Source organism: Theropithecus gelada, chromosome 5, assembly GCF_003255815.1.
Source record: "Theropithecus gelada isolate Dixy chromosome 5, Tgel_1.0, whole genome shotgun sequence".
In the NCBI taxonomy this organism is placed as follows: Eukaryota; Metazoa; Chordata; class Mammalia; order Primates; family Cercopithecidae; genus Theropithecus; species Theropithecus gelada.
In genome coordinates, this window is record NC_037672.1 from 25,487,570 (window position 1) to 25,515,520 (window position 27,951).

At 35.1% G+C, this 27,951-nt stretch overlaps 1 protein-coding gene across 2 annotated transcripts in view; it reads left to right on the forward strand.

Annotated features, from left to right (window-relative positions):
* TBC1D19 (TBC1 domain family member 19) overlaps window positions 1–27,951 on the forward strand; it is a 162,127-nt gene that overhangs the window by 21,690 nt on the left and 112,486 nt on the right. Inside the window, exons 2-4 of one of the 2 annotated variants that reach the window (XM_025385502.1) lie at window positions 3,807–3,879; window positions 5,049–5,094; window positions 10,902–10,977. The exons of the other annotated variant lie outside the window; for it this stretch is intronic. Of the exons in view, the coding sequence (XP_025241287.1) occupies window positions 3,807–3,879; window positions 5,049–5,094; window positions 10,902–10,977 (195 nt within the window). The remainder of the gene's footprint in view (window positions 1–3,806; window positions 3,880–5,048; window positions 5,095–10,901; window positions 10,978–27,951) is intronic. 2 annotated transcript variants of the gene reach the window in all.

Here is a 27,951-nt window from a genome sequence, read left to right on the forward strand (position 1 = left end):
AATTACATTGTAATCTGATAATTGTTGAAACAGAGGAACATAATGTTTTATCCTTGCTGCCTGGCCTAAGGAAAGGAGGTGATATTCGAAGGATGTCTTGGAAGCTAGTGGGTGTTTGCCAAGGTAGTGAGAGAGCACTTCCATCTGAGGAAATATGAATAGCCCTTAAAGGACTGAGAGTTGGGAAATCAGTAATATAGTTTACTGTGGCTAAGGTGTGTGTGGGGAGGAGGTGTGAGAAGAGGTTGTTGTTAACTTGGTGGGGCAACAGCAGGAGATGAATTTGTAGAGATAAGTTGGGTCTACATTGTGCAGGACCAAGTGTGCCATGTTAAAAAATGTAGACTTCTTATGTAAGCTGTGAAGAGCCACAGCTGGGAGAGACTTATGTTTTAGAAAGAAATGCTGGAAGATAGATTGGGAAAGGGAGAATTGGTTCATTCATTCAATAAACATTTATTGAGCACCTACTGTGTGAAAACAACTTAGGTTTACAGAAAACACTTGGGATACAGACAGTAAAAAAAAGGCAGAAATGTCTGCCCTAATGGAGCTTACCACTTCCAATGTAATGAGATAGATGATATACCAATAAACATAGAAAATAAATTAATCGTGCAGTATAATAGAAGGTGACAAATGCTAAGAAAGAAGAAAAAATAGAGTAAGGGAGTTTTGAGAATGCCAGGTGGAAGTGGTCACAATTTAAGTAAGGTGACAAGAAGCCCAATTTAGAGGTTGTTGCAGTAATTCAAATGAGAAAGAAGGCTTGTCTTAGACTAAATGTGGGACTTTAAAATAGAGAGAAAGTATAGATTGGGAGGACCTTTGATCCTGTCTTTTTTGAACCTTTCTAGCCCATAAGTATATAAATTTATATTTATATTATAGATACAAATCTATAATGTATTGTTATGGAGTGAAGGACTTTGTAATGACCACCCTATAAGTGAAACTTTGCCGGCCACACTGGAAACCTCTCCATTTGTCCCATCCCAATCACAAACCCCTCCATTTCTGATAACATGAGATTTATGGTAATTACTTTTCTGCATTTCTTTTTTTTTTTTTAGCTGTTCTGTTAGATATTTTATTCTTAACTTTTAGTTTAAGGGGCACATGTGCAGGTTTGTTATATAGATTAATTGTTTATCATGGGGGTTTGGTGTACAGATTATTTCATCACCCAGATAGTATGTATAATACCCAGTAGGTAGTTCCATTCCTCATCCTCCTCCCACCCTCTACCCTCAAGTAGGCCCTGCTGTCTATTGTTCCCTCTTTGTGTCCACGTGCACTCAATGTTCAGTTTCCATGTATAAGTGGGAACATGTGGGTTTTGTTTTTCTGTCCCTGCTCTTAGTTCACTTAGGATAATGGCCTCCAGCTTCATCCATGTTGCTAGACATGATCTCGTTGTTTTTTATGGCTGTGTAGTACTCCATGTTGTATATGTACCACATTTTCTTTATCCAATCTACTGTTGATGGGCATTTAGGTTGATTCCATTTCTTTGCTATTGTGAATAGTGCTGCAATGAACATAGGCATGCATGTGTCTTTATAGTAGAATGATTTATATTCCTTTGGATATATACCAGTAATTGGGATTGCTGGGTCAAATGGTAGTTCTGTTTTAAGTTCTTTGAGAAATCTCCAGACTGCTTTCCACAATGACTGAACTAATTTACATTCCCACTAGCAGTGTGTAAACCTTCCCTTTTCTCTACAGCCTTCCTGACATGTTATTTTTTGACTTTTTAATTGTAGCCATTCTGACTGGTGTGAAATGGTATCTCATTGCAGTTTTGATTTGCATTTCTTTAGTGATTAGTGACATTGAGTATTTTTTATATTTTCTGCATTCCTTGATAATTTTATTAATCAAATATATATCTCTAGACACTGTAGTTTAGTCCTGCCTATTTTTAAAATGTCTTTGTCTTTTTTTTTTTAAGCTATAGGTTTTCTCTCCTTCCTTTGTTTTTCCTTACAGTTTATCAGCTGAAGAACTAGGCTGTTTGACCTTAGAATTTTCCATAGCCTGGAGATTTTTCTTATTGCAAATTCATGGTATAACTCAACATGTTCCTCTGTCCTTTGTACGTCTTGTAAGTTAACAGGTGGACCCAGAGGCTTCATGATACTCAGGTGTTATCCCTTTGGCCTGACAATAGCAGTAGAGTCTTCCTTCATTGAAAACCACATAATGTCTGATTATCTCTTTTGCAATGTTAGTAGCTATTTTTGCTCAATGCCTAGAATTAGTAATTCTTTGGGGATTGCAAAGTTGTGATATTCTAATTATATCATATCTGTTTTAGTTATTAGCTAGAATACTTTTGCAAAGAGTCATTTCCCCTCATTTACTGTGTAGATATCCAGTGGTATAGTGCCAATAGGAAAGGCAGCATAAATGCCTTTTTCATTATTTACCACTGTTTAAGGTAATGAGTTAGTTCCCTATCATTCTCCTTTTTTATTACTCTATCAACATTTCCAGACTTTGGAAAGGGAGCCTTGATTTGTCAGTTTTAAGAATTTATAGGTACTAGATTGCTCCAGTCTCTTCAGATATCACCTGGCTATATTTGGATTAGGCAAAACCCCTCCCTGTTTTAACTTCTGCTCTAAAGTTGGCTCATCATGTGTTCAAGTGTATGTTTGTTGACTACTTTGGGGTTCTTTTGTTTTCACTACATCAGATAGCCAATTGTTTCTTCTGCTTCTTCCTGTACAGATGTTGATACCTTACAGGTCTTGTGGCAGTTGGTTTATCCTCAGCTGCTTGTATTTCTGGGGGATAGCTTATCATCTAGTTTTGTTGTGAATATTTTCCAAGGGATTTGGCTTTGCTATCTAGTTGCTTGGTCTGTTTTTATGTGGAAATCGAGGAGGTTTTTAAAAAAAATCTCACTGCCACCAGTGCCATCTCCCAGAAAGGCATTGAATCATGGAAGAGTTAGTGTGGAATTGAGAATAAATTTGAAGTTTCTAACTTGGAAGATTTGGTAAATGGTAATTTTATTGATGAAGATTTGAAAAATGTAAGAGAAGGAACAAGACAGAGAGTGGAGGATAAGACCAAGTTTTGATTTCTTAGGTTTGAAATACTCTATTTGAGATCCTCTAATAGAAATTCCTTCTGAAGAAGTATGCTGCTAGAATTTGACAGAGCTAGGTGATGGAACATCAACACTTTGAGAGTAATCAAAGCCATTACAAGTAGGAAAAATTTTATTTTTTGGTAAAAATTACAGTGTGAAAAACCAGTAGAATAGGAAAAATGCACTTGAAGGTAAAACACTAATAATACACATTTATGAACTAGTAGTTTTATGTATTTTCTACAAATATACACAATGCATTTACATTGAAAAGCAATCCAAAGAGGAAGACACTATGCAAAGATCCATTTACATGGATGCAACTGTTTTTTCAGTCATTAGGTACAGGTGCCATATATATTTAATATAATATCAAGGCAATGAATTTATAAAATCTGAGTATTTTTCCAACTTGAGACCCTAGATAAAGATGATAAGGACTCATAATCTCCAAGTTTTTATAATTTTAGTAGACTTTAGTATACTGTCACAGATCCTTTAAGAGTTAGTGAGAAAGTCTTCTTTCTTACAAGCTATTCTAGATAGTTCTAAGCTCTATCTTCAAGAGGATTTTTCAAATACTATACATTTTTGGACACTCCTTTTTAAACATTTCATTTGTTCTAAATATCAACTCAAATGATTTACTTTGGATGTCTTTTCCTTCCTTATCTTTCTTTATTATTATTATTATTATTAGGCCAGTCTTCAGAGACCTGAGATTAAACTTGAATCACTGAAAGAAGATATTAAGGAATTCTTTAAAATATCAGGTTCGTAATTTTTTCCTAATAACTTAAGGCAAAATAAGAAAATGTTTTATTTATTCCTAATTCTTTAAGCCCTCAAACTTGTACAGCCACCTTACTTTGTTGTCGTCATTCTGTTTTGTTTTGTTTTAGGCTTTTAACAGCCTGAAGCCATGGTTTTTTGTTTCTGTCTCTAGTGATAAGCAGAGAAGAGGGATGAGGAAAGAGCTTTACTGGCCCAATCACAAACAGAAACTAAGAACCCATGACTGTATTCTGTGCCTTGGATACCCTTGCAAGGCAAAATAAATAATATTTTATCCCCAGCCTTCCAGTTTCTTATTCAAAATTGTGAAAACTATGGCCAAATAGGTTTCTATTTAGGGAGAATTAGAGCTATTAGACATTTTAACAAAATGGTGCAAAAATTCAAGAACTCTGTGAGAAAGACTCCTTTGCATTAGTTTGTTTTAAATACTGTTTGCCTTACTGGTAATATCCTGATGGATAAATACATCCTTAAGGTATTAAGTATCTCCTTAGTTAAATAATTTTTCATTTTACTTTTCAGTTGTGACTTTTTTCCTTTTATGCTTTCACAGAAAATAAAAAGAAAATTCTAACTTTTCAAAGAGCAAGAGGAGAGAGAGGTTCCCTAGTCCAGCATCTGCATATGGGAACTGAGATGTTAAGTGGTTGTCCCGGATAGTTAGAAGCTGAGCTAACTGGTCTGACTATTGGTAACTCACAATAATCTGCCTCTGTCGTCCAGGACTTTGCTGACAAGTTAATTATAACTAGATACTTGTCATCTATCTTCATCAGGTGGCTGTTTTTTGCTGTTCCCTTGGCACATTCCTTACAGCTTTAGTAGTACAACATCCGAAGATTTTGACATTCATTGAGCACTTTGATAGTGAAAAAGGAAATGTTCCTCCCAACTTGATAAAATGGTGCAATAATATTATTTTAAAATATCATGTTGGTGACTTTGCTGCTCAGTGTTAGCCAAGGGATATAGTAAGTATATAGGAAATAATCTTTAATAACACTTTATATAGGGATTGGCAGTTGACAAAGTTCTTTCACAAATAAATATGATGCCAAAGTTTTGTTGAGATAAATTTAATTATGATGTATGTTTATTTAAAAACTAGTATGTTCATATATTTTATTCTTTTTTTAAAAAACAGGTTGGGAGAAGAAACTTCAGAATGCTGTTTATAGTGAACTGAGTGTGTGAGTTTTCCTACCTATTTTGCAATAGTGTTTTGTTTAGCTATATTTACTTTGTGAGTAATAAAACCAGTATTGTTATACTTATTGTATTATTATCATTAATATTTATACAACATTTCAAGTAAGTTAATACAATTAAAAATTACTACCATCTTGCCTGACAAACAATAAGAAATAGGTGCGTTTTTTTTTTAACCACCCACTATTTTATTTTTTTAATTTTCTTTCTTTTTGAGATGGAGTCTCACTGTGTCGCCCAGGCTGAAGTGCAGTGCAATGATCTTGGCTTAACTGCAACCTCCACCTCCTGGGTTCAAGTGATTCTTGTGCCTCAGCCTCCCAAGTTGCTGGGATTACAGACCCCTGCCACAACACCTGGCTAATTTTTGTATTTTTAGTAGAGATGGGGTTTCACCGTGTTGGCCAGTCTAGTCTCGAACTCCTGACCTCATGTGATCCACCTGCATCGGCCTCCCAAAGTGCTGGGATTACAGGTATGAGATACTGCGTCTGGCCCCACCCATTATTTTATATTAACAATTCATTTATCCAGTGGAATTAGGGAATAAGATGTTTCTCTAAAGTTAATATTTCAGATAACCGAAGCTTACTGACGTTCTTTTTTTGTGTCTTTATAAACTGTCCATTCTAAACATGATTATCTTTTTTGTTCTTTGGCAAGATTGGTGTCATTATTAAGAACATCTGTGTTTTTGTTTATTTATATTTAACATCAGGGTCTATTAAGGTGTATAGAACTGTTTGCCATTTTAAAATGTAAATCCAGAATGTTAGCTTTTGTAGTTTCTTCAATGTTCTGTTACTTGTCAGTTATTTATTGAATACCTACCATGTGGTAGCACCATACTAAGCACTGAGCATATAGTGTAGAACAATACACACAATTTCTGCCCTCATAGAGCTCATAGTCTAATAGAGTTCCCAAGTCTAATAAAGAGTTCCCATGTCTGCTTTTTTTTTCCTTTACTGCTATCACTGTATTTCTGTCTGTAGCCTTCTCTAGTGTTTAACACTCCCATTTTCAACTTGACTTTTCCAGTTCATTTAACTGGGAAATGACATAATGCAGCTTACCAGAATTGTTTCTAAAATGAAGAGACTCAGATGAATGCCTGTGCGCATGTGCTTTAGATACAATTTTTAAAAAAATTAGTATTTGCTTCTTTGCTTTGCTCAAATCCATCTTCCCAGTTGGATTTGAAGTCTTAAATAATGTTAGATATAAGTGCTATCTAATAATTGAAGTTGACTGTGACCACACCTTTAGTAGTACTGTGATAGTACCTTTGGCAGTCACCACAGGAATAGACATTTATCATGACAAGTAAGGTTTTAAATTTATAATATGTACTAAAGGTGCCTGTTGTGTGTAATTCCAAACACTGGATTCTCAATCTGAGGTGATATTACTAATATTACTGAAAATTGTTCTGTGTGACAGACTGCCCTTTTACTTGATAGAAGGGACTGTGTTTTATTCATTATCATATTGTTGACATTTTGTGCAATAGAACTTTAAGTATATATTTTCTGAATAACTCGTTGGGATTTTTTAAAGGAGTCCAGTGATATTATTTTTATTCCTCGCTTGGGTTCTGAACAAATTAAGAAACAAGATAAAACAAAAAAGCAGATGGGATATCAAAATTACACTTTTATTACTGATAAAGACTAGGTAGGAGGACATAGCTTAGTATGAGAGCAAAATTAGTCTTTCAACTGATCTCAAGAATTAAATAGATTTAACCTTCCAGTCAAATAGCATTGGATCGGGGCAGTATGTTCAGTTTATGCTTTTCAAATTTAAAAGTTGAGTAAGGCATAAACCTCTTCTGTGGTGTGTTGAGTTAAGCCTTAGAGAGAGTCCAAGAATGTTATAGTAATGGAACTCTTTTCACATGGAAGTGCACATCAGGGGTGGGAAAGAAACATTTCCCATAACATAAGTCAAAAGAATAAAGAAGACTTAGCGTATTCTGTTGCATTTTTCATTGGCAGCAACCATTGGATGGATGAATAAGGAAAGCAAAAAGGAAAGTATGAGTATTCATTAGGTAATATTAAACAATGGGAGATAAAAAATACACATCCTTATGCCTAATAGAGGTATAGAACACACGAGCTATACAGACTATACCTGAAAACAGTACGCTTCATTTTACTTGTTTTAGTAAGCATTACAAAGATTTTAGTCAGTTTCTTATTTGACAAATATACTAGAAAATTTTCTGTATTCTGTTATTTACATGAAATTTTCAACTAGTCTAGGTTAGCACTCTCCATTTCAGATTGCATACTTTAATTATCTTTTCCATTCATTTAAAACAGTTATATATTTGTTATTGTGTTAATAACTATTTAGTATTATATGAATGATAATTTACAGTGATTGAATGCTTATTTTGTGCCAACACTTTACATGCATTGGCTTATTCAATATAATCTTCACTACAACCCTATGAAGTAAAATTTATTATGATCACCGTTTTGCAGAAGAGAAAACTGAGGCTTAAACCATGTTTTAGTCTGTCTTGTGATACTATAACAGAATACCTGAGATTGGGTAATTTATAATGAATAGAAATTTATTGGCTCACAGTTCTGGAGGCTGGGAAGTCCAATATCAAGGTGCTGGCATCTGGTGAGAGCCTTCTTGCTGCATCATCCCATGGCAGAAGGTGAGAGGGCAAGAGGGGGTTTAACCCACCCTTTTATAATGGCACCAGTCCCACCCATGTCGGTGAAGCTCATGGCCTAATCACCTCTGAAAGATCCCACCTCTGAATACTGTTACAATCGCAAATTTTAACATGAGTTTTGGAAAGGACAAACATTCAAACCATGGCAGACCACTTAAGTAACTTGTTGAACATCATATAGCTAACAAATGGAAGTGCTAGGGCTTAACCTCCAACTATATGATTCCAAAGCCCACGCATTTTACTACGTCTCACATAGGTCTATGTCTTATCTCTTAACTGGATTTAAAATGTTCTGGAACAAAAATTGTGTCTTACATTTCTTTCATATTTCCTATAGTATCAAATAAATGACATTGAGTCAGCAAATAGTTATTGAGCCACCTACTAATGCTAATACTTGACAAATATTTGTTGAATTGAGGAAACAGTGCAATTATTAGTCTTAGCCTTACTATATTTAAGACAATCTTTACATGCAAAATGAAAAATAGATCAATTTATTTCTGTGTTTTAGTCTTCATTGTACTTTGTACAGAGCAGTTTATAAGAAATTAGATGACCTATTATTTTTCCCTTAAAGAACATAAAGAAGTAAATAAACCTTAAAAATGTTATTCTGTATGTGCATGTTATAAAAACATATCGTATAGTTTGCTGTTATAGTAGATACATGCAAAAGTCTACCATACCTTACAGAGTTACAAGTGTCAAACAGTAGTGGGCCTAAAATGGAAGGATGTTAGATAAGGGATACCTTACACTAGACCACAAATTTGGATAAGTCTTCATACACATTCATGGCTTTCACTGGGAGAGTGCTCAAGCAGTAGACCTGGGTACCTCTGAAACGTCCTAAACATACAGTTCTTCTTTGCCCTCTTAGTTTGAAATGCTACTGTATGTTTGCTATTGTGCACAGAGCCAGGTGCTGTTGATAATAAACAGGCTAGACAGTCTTTGTCTCCCGGAACTTACATCTCAGTTGGGCATAAAGACTTTAAAGAGGCATTTACAGTGCAGTAAAATAAGTGCAATGATTGGGGAAATACAAGGAACACATAAGGCTGGCATTTAACTTAGATTTGGGGTTGCCATGGTGGCTTGCCAAAGGAAGCAATATCCACGCTGAGATCAGAAAACTAAGCTAGAGTTTGTCAGGGGAAAGAGTAGAGAAGAAAAGCACTTCAGGCAGAAGGGAATAGCAGGCTAAGAGATTTAGAAGTGGAAAAGAGTGTGGTGCAAATGTTCAAAAGTTTGTATGGTTGGGTGGTAGCAGGTGAAGGGAGCATGGCTAAGGACGAGTCTAGATTTATAAAAAGGATTGTGCCTCTTCAGACTTTGTAGACTGGATCCTAAAAGCATTTGGGTGCCATTTAAAATTGTAAGTAAAGTAGTAATATGATCAAATTTGCATTTTATCCATTCAACAATATATTGGTTATCTACTAAGTACCAGGCATTATGCTAGATGCTGGAATTACAATTACTGGTGAATAAGGAAGACATCACTTCTGGCCAACATCCAGGCAAACTGGTGAATAGATTGAAAATAGTCTGGAAGCACTTAGGAACCTGCTGGATAAATGTAGGCGAGGAATAATGGTTGCCTAAAATAGTTTACTGTCAGTGGGTAGAACATTTAAGTATTTAGGGAGACTTGGCGGACAAGAAAAAAATAGAGTGAAGTGTGCTGTATAAGTTTCTGTGCATTTTTCCTATCTGGCAATCCTTATCTCTGCATATTACTAAATGTAAGCTCCATAAGGGCAGATATTTTAGCCAGTTTTGTTCACTTCTGTCTCTTTTTTACATTGAGTAGGTTGTCATTAAATGTTTCTGAAAAAATAAATATCTAACTTGATTTTGGTCTTAATAAGAATGACTTTCAAGTTGTCTCCTCTTGTTATCTGTATTTTGGATACATTTCTTTGATCATTAAATAACTATTAAGATCATCAGTAAATTCTCTCACATTTTAATCCTAAATTTCTAAGCTGTATTAAATTTAGACATAATTACCATTAAAAGTGGAAGCAAATGGTGTATTGGACAATGTGAGATAGTTTTTAAACTATCTTACATATAACACAAGAAATATCAAGGTATCTAGAGACTTAACTTTTTTTTCATTTGTGAATGGGAAGGTACCTGAAATGTAGATTTTATTGGAAAAATAATTTGCCAGAAACAATCAATTTGTGAAACTGCCTTATAGATTAGGTGGGATAGGTTGCCTTTCCCTATTCCAGCAATGTTTCTATGCACAGTTTAGCCTTTTACATGTAGGCTCCAGGACAGATGCAAGTGGTTTCAAATATTATTAACCTTTTACATGCTTTTGTTCCACTTTGGACCAGGAATTTCTTGAGAATTCAGCTCTGCGGTTCTTGATTATTGGAACATGACTGTTTTGCTGTAGGTACAAGTCTGATGACTAATTTCAAGAGGAGTTATATATCGTTGTGAAATGGATTGGAATCTCCAAATAAATGTTGAACCATCATGTCTTCCTACTGCCTTTTCTATCTGTGATTTCATACCACTCTGCACTTCAGTCATTATGTTCCAGTGATCCTGACTTTTTCTGATCCTTAAACATTTCATGCATTACCTCCTCAGAATTCTTGCGTTTGCCATCCCTCTGCTTGGAATATTCTTCCCCCAGATCTTTGCATGGTTCCTCCTTCACACTCATGTCTTGGTTTAAATATAAAATCCCCTAAGGGGATTTCACTGACCTCCAAATTTATTGTATCTTATTACCCTGCTTTCATTTTCTCACGGCACTTATTACAATCTGATATTATTTTATTTGTATGTGTTTGTAATTATTGGCTTTCTTCATGAGAATGTTACGTCCATGAGAACAGAGAATGTTATCTCAATCACCACCTTATACTTAGTACCTAGAGCGGCCCAAGTATTTGTTGACTAAATCAACCTATTTTCTTAATAAAAACAATACATTTTGAATATAAAATGAAATGTTACTGGGAAAACAGTTTATAACATGGACTACAGAGGTAAGTAATATCTAACCAAGAGAGTAATGTGTGATATTTAGCTGCCTCTTTTTGCTCCTAGGTTTCCTTTACCTAGTCATCCTGCTGCACCTCCTGAACATCTTAAAGAACCTTTGGTATACATGAGGAAAGCACAGGTTGGTTTTTCATGCCAAGTTATGTAATACAGAGCCAAAGATCATTCTTGATGTCAGGAGTATGTATTATTAGTTATGAAATACTGAGTAAGAACCACTAAATTGATGTTAATGGTATTTGTATATTCTTCCATTTTATTTTCAGTAACCAAGGATCATACCTATTTAACTATGGCAACCCTGGAAAAAATGGGGTAGAAGGGGAAAAATAATCTACCATGCTGGCCTGCAATTTAAAATATGATACAAGTGTAATGTGGCAATCATGGCCTGTGATATTAAAGGAATGAAATGTGAATGAACTGACACCCTCTTTCCTTAAAATTTAGGTCTTTGAAGCCAGTGTTATTGATAGTGTATTTAAAATATATTTGTTCTCACAGTAGGCTGTCATCTATTAATTGTATGCTGTTATAGAACTCTGATAAACCTGCTATCAAAATGGGTTGGCAAAAAACTAGGAATAAAATAACAAAATAATTTAAGCATAAAAACTATGAATAGTTGTTAAAATGGAAACTCAAGAGGTTCTAGCACATGCCCCTAGCTTTTTTAACTGTCCTTCATCTCAGCACAGCCTCACTCACCTCCCCTCAACCCAGTCCTGTCCGTAAGCCTTCCTCACAGTGCTGTTTGAGTAGGACTCTGTGACTGCCACTGCCGAGACACGTAATGAGCACCACAGTCAGTCAAACTTCATTCTCCAGCATAGCCTCAGAGATGGATTTTTAAAACCTTTTTTGGTATGAAATATTTCAAAGGTACCTTAAAGAACTCCCACGAACCCATCACTCAACTTCCACAGTTATCATCATGGTTCTTCTGCTCTTGAAAATTTTCTGCAGAGTCATCACATTCTACAACAGTGGAAATTAGGCAGATTTTTATTTTTCAACTTTTATTTTTATTTAAAAAAATCATCAAAATTAGATGGTGAAAAGAAGCAATAGAAATAAAAACCTTGGAGATAGTTGAGGAAGTATATATTTCTGTCTCTAGGTGGTATCTTTTACGGCTGGAAATCAGTTAATGTTTATTCATCAATTTGTCATAAAGCATAATAAGTCAAACATATGTGAAAGAAGTGTGTGGTTTTTTTGTTATAAAGATTTAAACTCAAGAAAATAAAACTAAGATTGGGCCTGAATATTTTTTAGTGAAATTGAAAATTTCTAAACAGTAACGAGAAAGTATCAGTTTTAACATACTAGGTGTAAGAAACAAAACACAAAGATTTTTTTTTTTTTTTAATCATGACTGAAAAGAAGAGATAGAGAGAGGTAAATAATAAGTCCACTCTCAGAGCTTACTGCTAGTTGTTAAGAATATATATGAGTGATAGGTACATGTATGATACTCCTCTCTTTTCTTTCCAGACTTTCCCACTTACATCAGGGATCTGCAAACTACAGCCCCTGGGCCAAATACAACCTGCCATCTATTTTTATAGGGCTGGCAAACAAGGAATTTTATTTTTACTTTTTACATTTTTAAGTGGTTGAAAAATCAAAATAAAGATAATCTTGTGACACATGAAAACTATATGAATCCCTAAGATATGTTTTATTTGAAAATAGTCATGTTCATTCATTTGCATATTGGTTGTTGCTGCTTAGTTGCAACAGAGACCCATGGACTGCAAAGCCTAAAATATTTACTGCCTTCCCTTTCATACAAGGTTTGCCAATCCCTGCACTAAATTATTCATTCTTCAAGAGCAGGGATTGTGCTTTTTATCCTCAGCATCTAGCATAGTACCCAGCCCACAGAACACTTTTGATGAGGTTTGCTGTCTTTTTTTTTTTTTTTTTTTTTTTTTTTTTTTTTTTGAGATGGAGTCTGGCTCTGTCACCCGGGCTGGAGTGCAGTGGCCGGATCTCAGCTCACTGCAAGCCCCGCCTCCCGGGTTCACGCCATTCTCCTGCCTCAGCCTCCCGAGTAGCTGGGACTACAGGCACCCGCCACCTCGCCCGGCTAATTTTTTTTTTTGTATTTTAGTAGAGACGGGGTTTCACCGTGTTAGCCAGGATGGTCTCGATCTCCTGAACTCGTGATCCGCCCGTCTCGGCCTCCCAAAGTGCTGGGATTACAGGCTTGAGCCACCGCGCCCGGCCGGTTTGCTGACTTTAACTATGGCCATACTGATTACCTCCCCTATCAGTAAGTGTCTACCTGTCTTTCTATATTTGTTCTTTTTGAGACATTTAGTTGTTTAGCCCCCTATTTTAGGGAGCAATTCTCTCTTCTTTCCATGAAAGCTACCTAGTCTGGATCACATGTCATGTATTGCATCATGTTCTTCCTTGCATTTCATAATCTCTTCCCCATCAGACTTCTGTTTTGTCTGCCATTCTACTCCTTAGTCTAAGGCCACTTTTACTGTTTACTTTCTCTCTTCTCCCAAACTTTTGACCACTTCAAGAGAAAATCATGTAATTTCTGTGTTAACCATTATCTAGTCTCAATTCATTTATTTAACTTCCAGTGGATTCTTTTTGCTGTCTAAGATTATATTTGTTATTCATTGTCTGTCTTCCATTTAGGTTGTTCTAAAACTTTTCCATGCTTGTGTGGCCCCTAATTCAACCTCTGTCCCACTCATTTTAAGCATTTCTCACTTATATTTTATAAAGAATATTCAGGTTATCTCATTCAAGCTTCACAGCTTCCTTCTTTTTTGTTGCCACATCTCTTTTTGCTCCAGTCCTCTAAGATCAACTGTCTGCTGCACATTTTTTTTCTGTGAGATCAAACTTAGCATGTCTAAAATGTTTATGTTCTTTTAAAAATGACCATCTCTTCCTCAGCTTTAGTGATCAAATGCTAAATATTATTTCTTCCCATAGTCTTACAGTCTCCTCTTTCTGTTCATTACCAAGGCTGTTACCATAGTAGTCACAATAATGATGATGATGGTGATAATGCTGATAATGTTGCCTTTTATTGTTTACTTTATTTTAGACATTGTGCTTTAATTCACATACTTACCTTATTTTTATACCTCCCAACTTTCAATCGATCTCTCCCAATCTCCTTATATATTCTCAATACTATTAAATTTAATTATAAACAGACGAACCCTTATAGCTCACTGCCTTTTAAAAAACCTTCAGTGATTATTCCCACTTGCTCAAAAAATGAAGTTCCTATTCCAGAACCCAGCATTTAAGAATTTTTACTATCTGTCCCCAGCCTTCCCCTTCTACTTTGTCAGTCTCTGCTGTCTTATGACTGTCCTATGTGCCTGTCCAAGTGAATCATTTTGCCTTTCCCTCTTGCATCATTAACACTTTTTTGTATTTTGTTTTCCTGTCCTGGAAAGCCCTTTCTGCCTGTTTTGTGTTACGAAAATCCTATCTATTTTGTGAGGGTCAGCTCAGATGACATCTCTTCTCTGATGTTATTATTGATTACTCCTGTTGAAAGGGATCGCTCTCTTGAACTCTGTTGAATAGCTCCCTGTTGTTTTATAGCCCTTAGCACAAATTGCAATTTATTGTAGTAATTGCTTTTTTTTATTTTTTGAGACTGAGTCTTGCTTTATCGCTCAGGCTGGAGTGCAGTGGTATGATCTCAGCTCACTGCAACCTCTGCCTCCCAGGTTCAAGCTATTCTCATGCCTCAGCCGCCTGAGTAGCTGGGATTACAGGCGCCCACCACCATGCCCAGCCAATTTTTATATCTTTATTTATTTATTTTTATTTTTATGATTATACTTTAAGTTCTAGGGTACATGTGCATAACGTGCAGGTTTGTTACATATGTATACTTGTGCCATGTTGGTGTGCTGCACCCATCAACTCGTCAGCACCCATCAACTCGTCATTTACATCAGGTATAACTCCCAATGCAATCCCTCCCCGCTCCCCCCTCCCCATAATAGGCCCCGACGTGTGATGTTCCCCTTCCTGAGTCCAAGTGATCTCATTGTTCAGTTCCCACCTATGAGTGAGAACATGCGGTGTTTGGTTTTCTGTTCTTGCGATAGTTTGCTGAGAATGATGGTTTCCAGCTGCATCCATGTCCCTACAAAGGACACAAACTCATCCTTTTTAATGGCTGCATAGTATTCCATGGTGTATATGTGCCACATTTTCTTAATCCAGTCTGTCACTGATGGACATTTGGTTGGATTCCAAGTCTTTGCTACTGTGAATAGTGCCGCAATGAACATACATGTGCATGTGTCTTTATAGCAGCATGACTTATAATCCTTTGGGTATATACCCAGTAATGGGATGGCTGGGTCATATGGTACTTCTAGTTCTAGATCCGTGAGGAATCATCATACTGTTTTCCATAATGGTTGAACTAGTTTACAATCCCACCAACAGTGTAAAAGTGTTCCTATTTCTTCACATCCTCTCCAGCACCTGTTGTTTCCTGACTTTTTAATGATTGCCATTCTAACTGGTGTGAGATGGTATCTCATTGTGGTTTTGATTTGCATTTATCTGATGGCCGGTGATGTCGAGCATTTTTTCATGTGTCTGTAGGCTGTATGCCTGTCTTCTTTTGAGAAATGTCTGTTCATATCCTTTGCCCACTTTTTGATGGGGTTGTTTGTTTTTTTCTTGTAAATTTGTTTGAGTTCTTTGTAGGTTTTGGATATTAGCCCTTTGTCAGATGAGTAGATTGCAAAAATTTTCTCCCATTCTGTAGGTTGCCTGTTCACTCTGATGGTAGTTTCTTTTGCTGTGCAGAAGCTCTTTAGTTTAATTAGATCCCATTTGTCAATTTTGGCTTTTGTTGCCCTTGTTTTTGGTGTTTTAGACATGAAGTCCTTGCCCATGCCTATGTCCTGAATGGTATTTCCTAGGTTTTCTTCTAGGGTTTTTATGGTATTAGGTCTAACATTTAAGTCTCTAATCCATCTTGAATTAATTTTCGTATAAGGAGTAAGGAAAGGATCCAGTTTCAGCTTTCTACTTCTGGCTAGCCAATTTTCCCAGCACCATTTATTAAATAGGGAATCCTTTCCCCATTTCTTGTTTTTCTCAGGTTTGTCAAAGATCAGATGGCTGTATATGTGTGGTATTATTTCTGAGGGCTCTGTTCTGTTCCACTGGTCTATATCTCTGTTTTGGCACCAGTACCATGCTGTTTTGATTACTGTAACCTTGTAGTATAGTTTGAAGTCAGGTAGCGTGATGCCTCCAGCTTTGTTCTTTTGACTTAGGATTGCCTTGGCAATGTGAGCTCTTTTTTGGTTCCATATGAACTTTAAAGGAGTTTTTTCCAATTCTGTGAAGAAACTCATTGGTAGCTTGATGGGGATGGCATTGAATCTATAAATTATCTTGGGCAGTATGGCCACTTTCATGATATTGATTCTTCCTATCCATGAGCATGGTATGTTCTTCCATTTGTTTATGTCCTCTTTTATTTCACTGAGCAGTGGTTTGTAGTTCTCCTTGAAGAGGTCCTTTACATCCCTTGTAAGTTGGATTCCTAAGTATTTTATTCTCTTTGAAGCAATTGTGAATGGAAGTTCATTCATGATTTGGCTCTCTGTTTGTCTGTTACTGGTGTATAAGAATGCTAGCAGGCTCTGAAATTGAGGCAATAATTAACAGCCTACCAACCAAAAAAAGTCCAGGACCAGATGGATTCACAGCTGAATTTTACTAGAGGTACAAGGAGGAGCTGGTACCATTCCTTCTGAAACTATTCCAATCAATAGAAAAAGAGGGAATCCTCCCTAACTCATTTTATGAGGCCAACATCATCCTGATACCAAAGCCTGGCAGAGACATGACAAAAAGAGAGAATTTTAGACTAATATCCCTGATGAACATCGATGCAAAAATCCTCAATAAAATACTGGCAAACTGAATCCAGCATCACATGAAAAAGCTTATCCACCATGATCAAGTGAGCTGCATCCCTGGGATGCAAGGCTGGTTCAACATACGCAAATCAATAAACGTAATCCAGCATATAAACAAAACCAAAGACAAAAACCACATGATTATCTCAATAGATGCAGAAAAGGCCTTTGACAAAATTCAACAGCCCTTCATGCTAAAAACGCTCAATAAATTTGGTATTGATGGAACGTGTCTCAAAATAGTAAGAGCTATTTATGACAAATCCACAGCCAATATCATACTGAATGGGCAAAAACTGGAAGCATTCCCTTTGAAAACTGGCACAAGACAGGGATACCCTCTCTCACCACTCCTATTCAACATAGTGTTGGAAGTTCTGGCTAGGGCAATCAGGCAAGATAAAGAAATCAAGGGTATTCAGTTAGGAAAAGAAGAAGTCAAATTGTCCCTGTTTGCAGATGACATGATTGTATATTTAGAAAACCCCATCATCTCAGCCCAAAATCTCCTTAAACTGTTAAGCAACTTCAGCAAAGTCTCAGGATACAAAATTAATGTGCAAACATTTTTATATCTTTAGTAGAGATGGGTCTCAGCATGTTGGCCAGGCTGGTCTCAAACTCCTGACCTCCAGTGATCCACCCGCCTCAGCCTCCCAAAGTGCTGGGATTACAGGCCTGAGCCACTGGGCCCGACCTGTTATAGTAATTTCTGTATACATCTTTCTGACATTTTATTATATGCCTCTTGAAAGAAGTAACAGTTTAAAAATATTTTTACATAACTGCTGCATCTAGTACACTGGCCTTTATGTAGCAGAAGCTTAGTAACTTTATGTTGGATTGATAGTAAACGAGTTAGCCATCTCTTTTCCCAGTTATTACAATAGTTTAAGGATATTTACTGAATACCTACTCAGTAGAAGATTCTGTGCTGCAGAAATTCAGAAATAAGTTAGATACAGATTCTGCCTTCAAGTAATTGCAAGGTTTAGTAATTGAAATAAGACTTGGACACTAGATGTAATACAAAGTAAAAAGTGCTGTGTGACTAGCGGAAAGTAACTAGGAAGTTTCCTCCGTGCACTGGGAAGGAGTAATATACAAGTGGTTTCTTACCAGGTTCTTCTTTGCCCCTTTTAACAAAAATGAAGCTTTAAAAATCCAGTTAGTGTTTCTTTTCACTTTGTATTCAGTAAAACATGGGCAGAAAATATTTTGAATTGTACCCTGAAAAAATTCAATTCATTTTTTTTTTCGATTAAAGTTTTATGAATTACTTTAACTTCACTTAGCTCTTGATCGTGTCTTCAGAATTGGGTTATAAATCAGCTTCCTGCAGTTTCTGGCAAGCTACTCTAGTACTTAATTTTCTGGGCTCATGAGGTTATGAAGCTTCTTATTCTGCATCAGCATTTCCAAGAATGTTTTCTGCTAAATACTAACCTTGAGATATGCTCCACAAAAAAGGGTTCCTTGGGCAAGTAAGTCTGCAAATTGAGGAACACTGCTTTCCTCTTGATGAATCACAATTTGTTTTACTATTTTTACTAGACTATGTTTTAGAAGAGTTTTGAGAAGTTAGCACAGAGAGTTCTCATAGATCTCATACCCAGTTTCCCTTATTATTAACATCTTAACATTAGTATGGTACATTTGTTATAATTAATGAGCCATATTGGTTGATACATTATTATGAACTAAAGTCCGTATTTTATTTAGACTTCCTTAGTTGCAACCTAATGTCCTTGTTCTGACTCAGGATCCCATCCAGGACACCACATTACATTTGGTTGTCATGTCTCCTTAGGCTCTTCTTGGCTATGACAGTTTCTCAGACTTTCCTTGTTTTTGATGACTTTGGCAGTTTTGAGAAGTACTGTTCAGGTATTTTGTAGAATATCCCTCTCTTGGAATTTATCTGATGTTGTCTCATAATTAGATTGGGATTGTGGGTTTTTTGGAGGAAGATCACAGATGTAAAATGCCATTTACATTTATCACATCATATCAGGGTACATACTATTAGCATGATTTATCGCTGTTGATGTTGACCTTGATCATCTGACTGAGGTAGTGTTTGTGAGCCTTCTTCACTGTAATGTTACTCTTTTTCCCTCTTTCCATACTGTACTCTTTGGAAGTAAGTCGCTACATATAGCCCATACTTAAGGAGTGGAGAATTATGTTCCATTTCCTTAAGGAGGGGTATCTACCTAAATTATTTGGAATTCTTCTGCATGAAAGAGTTTTCTCCTCTTCCCCATTTATTTATGTACTCAATTATTTATTTATATCAGTATGGACTCATGGATATTCATTTTCTACTTTGAGTTTTAATATTTTCTAATTTTGTTTCTCACAATTTATTTTGGCATGTTAAAGGTTTGGAGAAGTTCTGCAGGAAAGAAACCTGTTTAATTTTATTTAATCCAGTGTTGTTCAAGCTTACGTGATCATGAAACCCTATTTCCATGTAAAATACCTTGGGAACTACTTTGCTATACCCTTCAGTGAAAGCCGTATTTGAAGATATACAGTGTGATAAATATAAGTGCATGAGTTTTCTTGTGAAACAATACTAATAAGCATATAGATCTCTAATTATATCCTAGGTACCATTCTAGTGCTGTACATGTACTCACTCTTTTAATAATATTCACGATAACCCTATGAGGTGAGTTACTAATGTGTTCTTAGGTCTCACTTTACAACATGAGAAAGTGGTAGAGCTGAGATTTGAAACTGGACACCCTGGCTCCAGAATTCACATTACCTGATATTCAGTCTATCTAGCTCAGAAATGCTCAGGCAAACTCAAGATGTGCTATGTGGTTAAATTTATTCTGTTCTCTGTCAATCCAGTAACCTTGGCAAATATGATAATTTTGTTAATTTTGCATTACTTCAGTTCTCACCCCCTTCCTAATGGTCTTTCTGCCTTCTATACTGTCACTCCATTTCCTAAAATTTCCAATACCTTGAGGATAGAGCTCAAATTCTTTATTATGGCTTAACAAAGGTAGAAATTATCTTGACTTCTTTAGTTCCAGTCTCATCTCTTGCCTTCTCATACCGTTCTTCCCCAGCCTGCCATGCACATACTTTCTCTTTAATCATACTTGACCTCCTCCACTTGTTGCAATAGGAGAACTTTTGCTTATGCCACTGTGTCTACTTGAAACTGCCTCCTCTCATCCCATATATTTCTGGCTATAGTTGAAACTGTCTCCTCTCATCCCATATGTTTCTGGGTATACTTGAAACTGCCTCCTCTCATCCCATATATTTCTTGCTAGCTTCTGCACATCACTTATGTTATCAAGTGAGATGATAGATTGTTTAGGAAGGCTGTCTGACTCCCAGATCTCAGATACTCAGGTACTTTTCCTGTCTTGTCCATCCTCCACACGGCAGGCCCCCTATACTTCTCTACTATAATACTTGGGTTGTTTGTATCATCATTTAGATTCTTTAGTCTCTGTGAAGTAGGACCTGAGTCTCTCTTTTCACCACTGTATCTCTAACATCTGGCACAGTCCCCAGTCCATGGTAGATAATAGATATTTTTTAAAAATTATGAATGAATAGCATAAAGAAAAAATAGAGAATATTCCTAGAAAATATTCAGACCCTTTGACCTAGTAATTCCACTTCTAGAACCTTGTATAAAGGAAAGAATCAGAAACACAGAAACTTATGTTCATAATAATAGTAAAAAATGTAAAAGAATCGAAATGGATAACAATAGAGCTTGCTTAAATATGACATGCTGTTTCCAAAAGAAACAATGCTATATAGGCATCAAAAATGTCATTTTTGAAGAATTGTAATGAATACAAAAAGGCATACATTATAATCTTATATGGAGAATGCAAAATATAAAACAATATAATTTCACTTTAATCCAAAATATATGTGTTTATATGTCTCAATTACACACATATATATGCATAGAAAAATGAAAGACAAAATATTAATATTGGTTGTTTTGTTTGATATATTATTTTTATAATCAGAGAAGAATTACTAAAATGTTTTTCTATTAGATATCTGGGTTATAATTATTTTAGTTTTATTTTTTGTCAGGGTGAAGAAAATAGTTTTCTGATTTTATAATTTCATAAGTTTTTTTACATGCTATTTGTTTAATATATGGTTTAAAAGACATTTTATTTACCTTCATTGTTATTAAAAAGTAGTAATGCTATACTAATTTTAAAAAATAGTATAATTGTGAGTCTTCTATAAATTTTTTGCTTCTCATACTTAGAAATTGCTTTATTTATGAAATTCCTGAAATCCTTTCAGTCAATACCATAGATTCCAGTTATTAGGGAAATTTACTTGAAGGCAACAATAATTTCATTTAGAGAGGATACAGGTTTGGATAAAAGGTAAATATCTTCCTATCTGAACATTTTAAATGTAAAAAACCATTCACTTTCCTTTTGAATAACATGAACGCTTTGAATTTATTTTGTAAGTCTTTTGGGTGGAAACCATCTATTTATTTATTTTGGGGTGCTAAATGTACATTGAAATTATTTAAATAATAGCACAGGCATAATCATGATTTTTTTTTTTTTTTTGGCATTTCTTCTAAGACTTAGGGACTAATTATCCACCTCCACGAATAGGACCTGAGAAAAATTCTTGTCTATAAAACTGGAGCTAGAGTGGACCTCAAGTTTATCCAGTCCAAACTCTGGCAAATGTTCACTTCTCACCTCCTTTTGCTCCAGGACTTCTGGAAAAAAGGAGCTCATAATTTCACTGAGTTAAGTTATATTTGAGGTAAATATTTCTAATTGTTGCAAAGTGTCTTCTTCATATTACATAGTCATCTGCTCCTTACTACATTTACTCACTGGTCCTCATTTTGTGCTTGGCACATAGACAGCATTCAGTATATTAATATATTAGTCAGTGAGTCAGCGAGTGAACAAGGGAATGAATGGATACCACTTAATTAAGATTAGAGTTCTTGAGGGAACCTAAAGGATGGCCAAGCTTGAAAGCAGCCGCTTGCTTCTTCATCTTGGATTTCCCCTCATTGTCAGGAAATTCTGTTTCTGTTTCTGATAACTATGGAACTGATTCCTTTGACCATCCAGGATTTCAATGGAAATGACTTCACTGACCATCTGACTGAAGTTCTTGCAAGAGATACTTTGGAAAAGACCTCTCCACCTTGACATAGTGTTATAGATATGGGACAGAGGATAGACGTGGCCAACAACTGGGGTCACTTTTCTTTCATTATTTGTAGGATTTTCAAGGAAGTAGTATATGTTCAATTGACAATGTTCAAGTTTAGCCATATCTAGCTTTCCTGTTTCTTTGTTCATTCTTTCATGTTTTTTCTGTAGTTTATGACATATTGACTGATAGAGATCTTATGAACTTTTTGCAAACTATCTCTGTCCCATATTATTTGTATATCTCTCTTATCCTCCTGACTTCCACTACAAAAGTGATGTGTTTCTTAGTGACAGGAATGCTGTTTTATTCCTCTTTAGTGGCATGTATTTAATAGGTGGCTAATAAATATTTGCTAAATCAATGTATTTTCATCATTTAAAAACTCAGATAATATACCTCATTTCCCCCTGTTCTAGTTATAAAAAATCCCCACTTTTCTGAATTGGATATACTGTTTTTTTTCTTTCCTCAATGCTTAGTCATAGTATTTCTCTGTTCCGGGTCATTTCTAGGTTTCTGCTTTAATTGTATAGCTCAGAAAAAAATGGTAATCAAATAAGTTTTAATCAGCACTTCTTACATTCTTAATAGTCTTTCTCATTATGCTTTTATGTGTTATTTTTTAAGTTTCCTCATTTGTAAAATGATAGTAATGATACACATCTTATAGGTTAGTAAAATAACATGTGTAAACACATGTAAATCACATAGTTGTGTTTCATCAAGTAAAATAACATATGTAAACACATGTAAATCACATAGTTGTGTTTCATCAATTCTTCCCATTCAGAATACTGTCTTATAATGTCTAATTTGTTTTCTGTGTAACTGTTTCTCTTGACTTCTTTCTCTATATGTTACATCTAATGTTAAATTTAGAGTTGGTAAATTGAAATTCTTGGCACAACGGGATATCTATTTGGACAATGGTGATTCATCGCTTTACACAAAATACCTGAATGAGCTGTTTTTGCCAAAATAATTATTTAAAGGATAAGTTAACAAATATTCAACATCTTGTCTAGATGTCATTCCAAAAGTTATCTTTCTGTTTTGAATGGTCTTCATGTTTGAATTTTTAGTGAGTTTTATGCTGTTTTAAAATTGTGTATTGCAGTCTTGAAAATTTGTATAGAATAGCTGACCCTTAAACAATGTGGCGTTTAGGGGTGCTGACCCTTCATGCAGTCAAAAATTCACATATAAGTTTTGACTCCCCCAAAACTTAACTACTAATAGCCTACTGTTGACCAGAAACCTCACTGATAATATTAAGTGGATTAACACATATTTTATATGTTATATATATTATATATTATATTCTTACAATAAAGAATGCTAGAGAAAGGAAAATGTTATGAAGAAAATCATAAGTAAGAAAAATTATTTATTAAGTGGGAGTGGATCATCATAAATATCTTCATCACAAATTATCATAAATCATCTTCACGCTGAGTAGGCTGAGGAGGAGGAGGAAGAGGAAGGGCTGGTCTTGCTGTCTTGCCTGGCAGAGGCAAAAGAGGTAGAGGAGGTGGAAGGGATACAGGAGGGGCAGGCACACTTGGTGTAATGTTACAGAAATACATTGGAACTCCCATTTGACATTTTTACTTTTTCATTTTTCTAAAAATATTTCTATATGGTTCCAGTCCTCTTTCACTGGTTTGCTTTAGTTTTAAGGGTTCGTGTTGCAAAATGGACCTTTCTATTATATGGACACTGAAGTCAAAAGCAGTCTTGAATAATCAGAACTCTTCTGCCAGATTATCTGATGTCAATTTGCTTTTTGGCACCGCTTCTTCTATGTGTTCTTCCTCATTTTCTGACAGTGGTCTGGAAGCACTCATCTCCATCAAGTGGTTTTTAATTAATTCCTCTAGTGTGGTGTCTATTAGCTGTTGAATTTCTCTAAAATCCGTATCTTGCAACCCTTCACTCCTAACCTTTTTTGGTCATATCTACAATCTCTTATTTCCTTGATTGACTCTCTTGTAAATCCTGTGAAGTCTTTACAACATCTGGAAACAGTTTTCTCCAGCAGGAATTTACTGCTTTGGGCTTGATGGCTTTCACAGCTTTTTCCATAACAACAATGGCGTCTTCAATGGTATGTGTCTTCCAGACTGTCATGATGATCTCTGTATTGGGTTTTTCTTCCATAGCATTGGCAAATCTTTTCCATAGGGTGATGTATATAATGAGCCTTAAAGGTCCATATGACCCAGACCTAGAGGCTGAATTAGAGACATTGTGTTTGAGGGTAAGTAGACCAATTTGATATCTTCTGTGTTGAACTCATGGTGTTCTGCGAGGTGGAGGGCATTGTCCAGTATCAAAAGAGCTTTAAAAACAATCCTTTACTGATAAGGTACTTCCTGACATCAGGGACAAAGCATAAATTGAACCAATCCAAAAAAAGTGTTCTTGTTGTCCAGGCTTTCTTGTTGTAAAACCAAAAGCCTGGCAATTGGTGTTTATCTTTTCCCTTCAAGGCTCAGGGGTTAGCAGCTTTACAGATAAGGGCAGTCCTGGTCCTAAACTTAATTGCATTTACACAAAATGGTAGAATTAGCCTATTTCTTCTTGCCTTAAATCCTGGTACTTGCTTCTCTTACTTACTAATAAAAGTCCTATGTGGCATTTTTCCCCCCCTAGAATAAGGCACTCTCTTCTGCATTAAAAACCTGTTCAGCCAGATATTCTTTTTCCTCAATGATTTTAATGGCATCTGGGAACTCATCTTCTGCCTGTTGGTCAGCAGAAGCTGCTTCTCTTGTTATCTTGATATTTTTAAGCCAAACTGATTTTGAAAATTATCAAACCATCCTTGGCTGGGATTAAATACTCCAGCTTTAGATCCTTTACCTTTCTTTTGCTTTATATTGTCATATAATGACTTCACTTTTTCTCAAATCATATTTGGAGTCTATAGGTATGCCTTTTAGTAACCCTGCACCCACATAAAAGTTGTATTTTCAATACTAGATAAAAGAGTATTTTGCAAAAAAAAAAAGCGAGGTTTTCACCACTGGTGGTGTAGCTACAGCAATGACTTCATGAGTTTCCTTTTCTTTTTTTACAATGGTCCTTATGCTGGATTCATTTCTCTTGAAGTGATGGGCAACTGCAGCTGCAGACTTCAATCTTCCATACATATCAAGCAATTCAACATTTTCTTGCAATGTCATGACTTTTCTTCTTGGGAGCATTTCTAGCATCACTAGTGGCTTTTTGTATGGGTCCCATGCTATTATTCAGGGACAATATTGTGCTCAACACAATAAAAAAAGTGAGACAGCGAGAGATCACTTTTTACTGCAGTACACAATTTACAGGCCTGTGGAACTGCTCACATGGAGATGATTAGCATCACCCAGGGTTTCAAGCAGATACTCACAGCACTTGAATTCACTGCAATAGCAAGAGGAGGTAGCTACAAAATTGTTACAGTAATATAGTATGTCCTACAGTTAATTTTATGCAGTTGTGATTTAATACTGCATCTTTATGTTTGTTTATATTTCTCTCAACTTCAAATGGTACCATGTATAATCTGAAAGTACATATATGTTTTTAATAAATCTTAATTTTTTATAATAGTTTTGTGTATACTTTATGGTAGGAAATGATAAATAGACTAGTAGTATCTACATATATTTTATGCATTCAGAACAAACTCAACTTTTTCTTAAAATTTTCAGTATGTCTAGGCTATGTGGTTTGTCTGTGAGGTTTTTTGAAATTGTTGCTCATATTGGAAAAAAAGTAAATATAAGTAAACCCACACAGTTCAAGCCTGTGTTGTTCAAGGGTCATCTCTGTATATTATGAGCTACACATCGATTTCTATTGTATTTAATATCTTTAGTTTTGTTTTTATGTCTGAGAGTTAATGCCTTTTTATCAATTCTAGAGCTGTTTGCATGAGTGATTGAAAATGAGAACATTTGTAGCGATAATTTAATAGCTAGCAGTTTGGTTCCTTATGATAGGATAAATAAAAATCCAGGGATTGGATTTTTAATATGTATGCAAATTTTATTTTATTGCGATCATTTAATTAGAAGTATTTTTTAATAAGCTTTTTCTTACCTGTTTCCTCCACCATTGGGGGTGGGAGGCAGCAGGTAACAGAAGGCTCGTTAGAGGAAATGATACTTAATCTGACATCAGAAAGGTGAATGAGATTTATCTGAATAAGGTGGGTGTAAAGACATTGAATGTGGAAGGTAGGTTGTATCATTATAACAAATGTTTACTCATTAACAATGTACCCAAATAAGAGGTACCAAATAAGTTTTGGATCTAAGAGAATTATTTATAGTTAAGGAGAGAATTAAAATAGGCCAATAGATTTAATTTGGGAGCTATTTCATGTAATGTATTGAGTATGCTTTTATTCTTGAAAATCTGTTTCTATAAATATAGTAAACTGAACTTTATACATTTCACAAAGCTCGATATTTATCCTTCAGATGATTTTTTTCTGTTCATTCACTGCTTGGGCCATTACATTAAAATTTTTTTACATACTTACAACATTACTTAGAGTAGAAATCTGTTTAATTATTAAGCATCTATTATGTGCTAGACACAGTGTGATTTGTACCATGATAGGTGAAGGACAGGGTGCTATGAGAGCCCATAAGCAAAGTCACCTAATGCTATCTTAGTTGGGTACCAGGTGAGAAGTCTTAATGGAGGAAGGGATATTTAAGCTGATACCTAAAAGGGGAATAAGATTTATTTAGACAAGAATAACAATGTTGGAGGTGGGAGTTGACCTTTCAGAGCAAATTTCAGATAAAGAGTAATGTATTTGAATGTGTGTGTTGAAGAAGCTATGAATAATGATAGCTGTAGTAAAAGCCATCACTTACTGAATGATAATTATCATATTATGCCACTGTTTGAGTCAGTTTACATGTATTAACATCTTTAATCTTTGTAACAACCATGTAAGGGAACTATTATTATTATTCCACTTTCATTAATTGATTATTACTGTTCTTTATGAGTAATATACAGTTCTCTCCTTGTTTCCTTATTAGGTCTGAATTTTGGGACTTTGGTATTATTTTATTTTGATTTCAGTGACCCAGAAGTGGTCTGTAGGCACATTTAGTAAAAAGACAAAAAACATTATTATGACATTTTCGCTTGTCATTGAAAAGAATAGTATATTAAAATATGGTATTTATGGATGACCAAACCTAGGACTATTAAAACTTAATTTCCATTTTATAACAAATGGAAGGGATAATGAAGAAGGTAATCAATACTGTGAAAAGTAGTGAGACAAATCCAGATTGTGACACAGTCTAAAAGATAACTGGCCTGGACCTTTCAAAAAAAGTCAGTATCACAAAAAAGAAAAGAATAGAGAGATTCTGGATTAAACTGCTCTGAAAGAGCAAGACATAACAACCAATGAAATGTAATGCATGAATTTTGAATGGATCTCAGATTTTAAAAAAACTCTACAAGATATATGGAGAAGGTTGGAAAATTCGAACATGTGTGGACAAAATATGACATCATGAAATATTAATTTTCTTAGGTATGATAATGATATTGTGATATGTTGGAAAAGGTCCTTATTCTAAGAATGTGCATGCTGAAGTATTTAGGGGTGAAATTTCATTTTGGGGAAAATTACAATGTAATAAAAAAATTTCTATACATTTTTACCTTTTACTAGGTCATTAATGGGATTCCTAAGTATTAAACATTTATGAGATGCTTAAATTTAACTTATCTTTTTATCTGATAGAAAAATGTTAGAAAATATCAGATAAAAAGATAAGTTAAATTTAAACATCTCATAAATGTTTTCTTTTTTTTTTTTTTTTTTTTTTTTTTGTAAAGGGTAATAATGTATAGAACTTTTTTTATTACATTGTAATGGTCCTCATTCCCCTCACGTCTCGCCCCCCGGG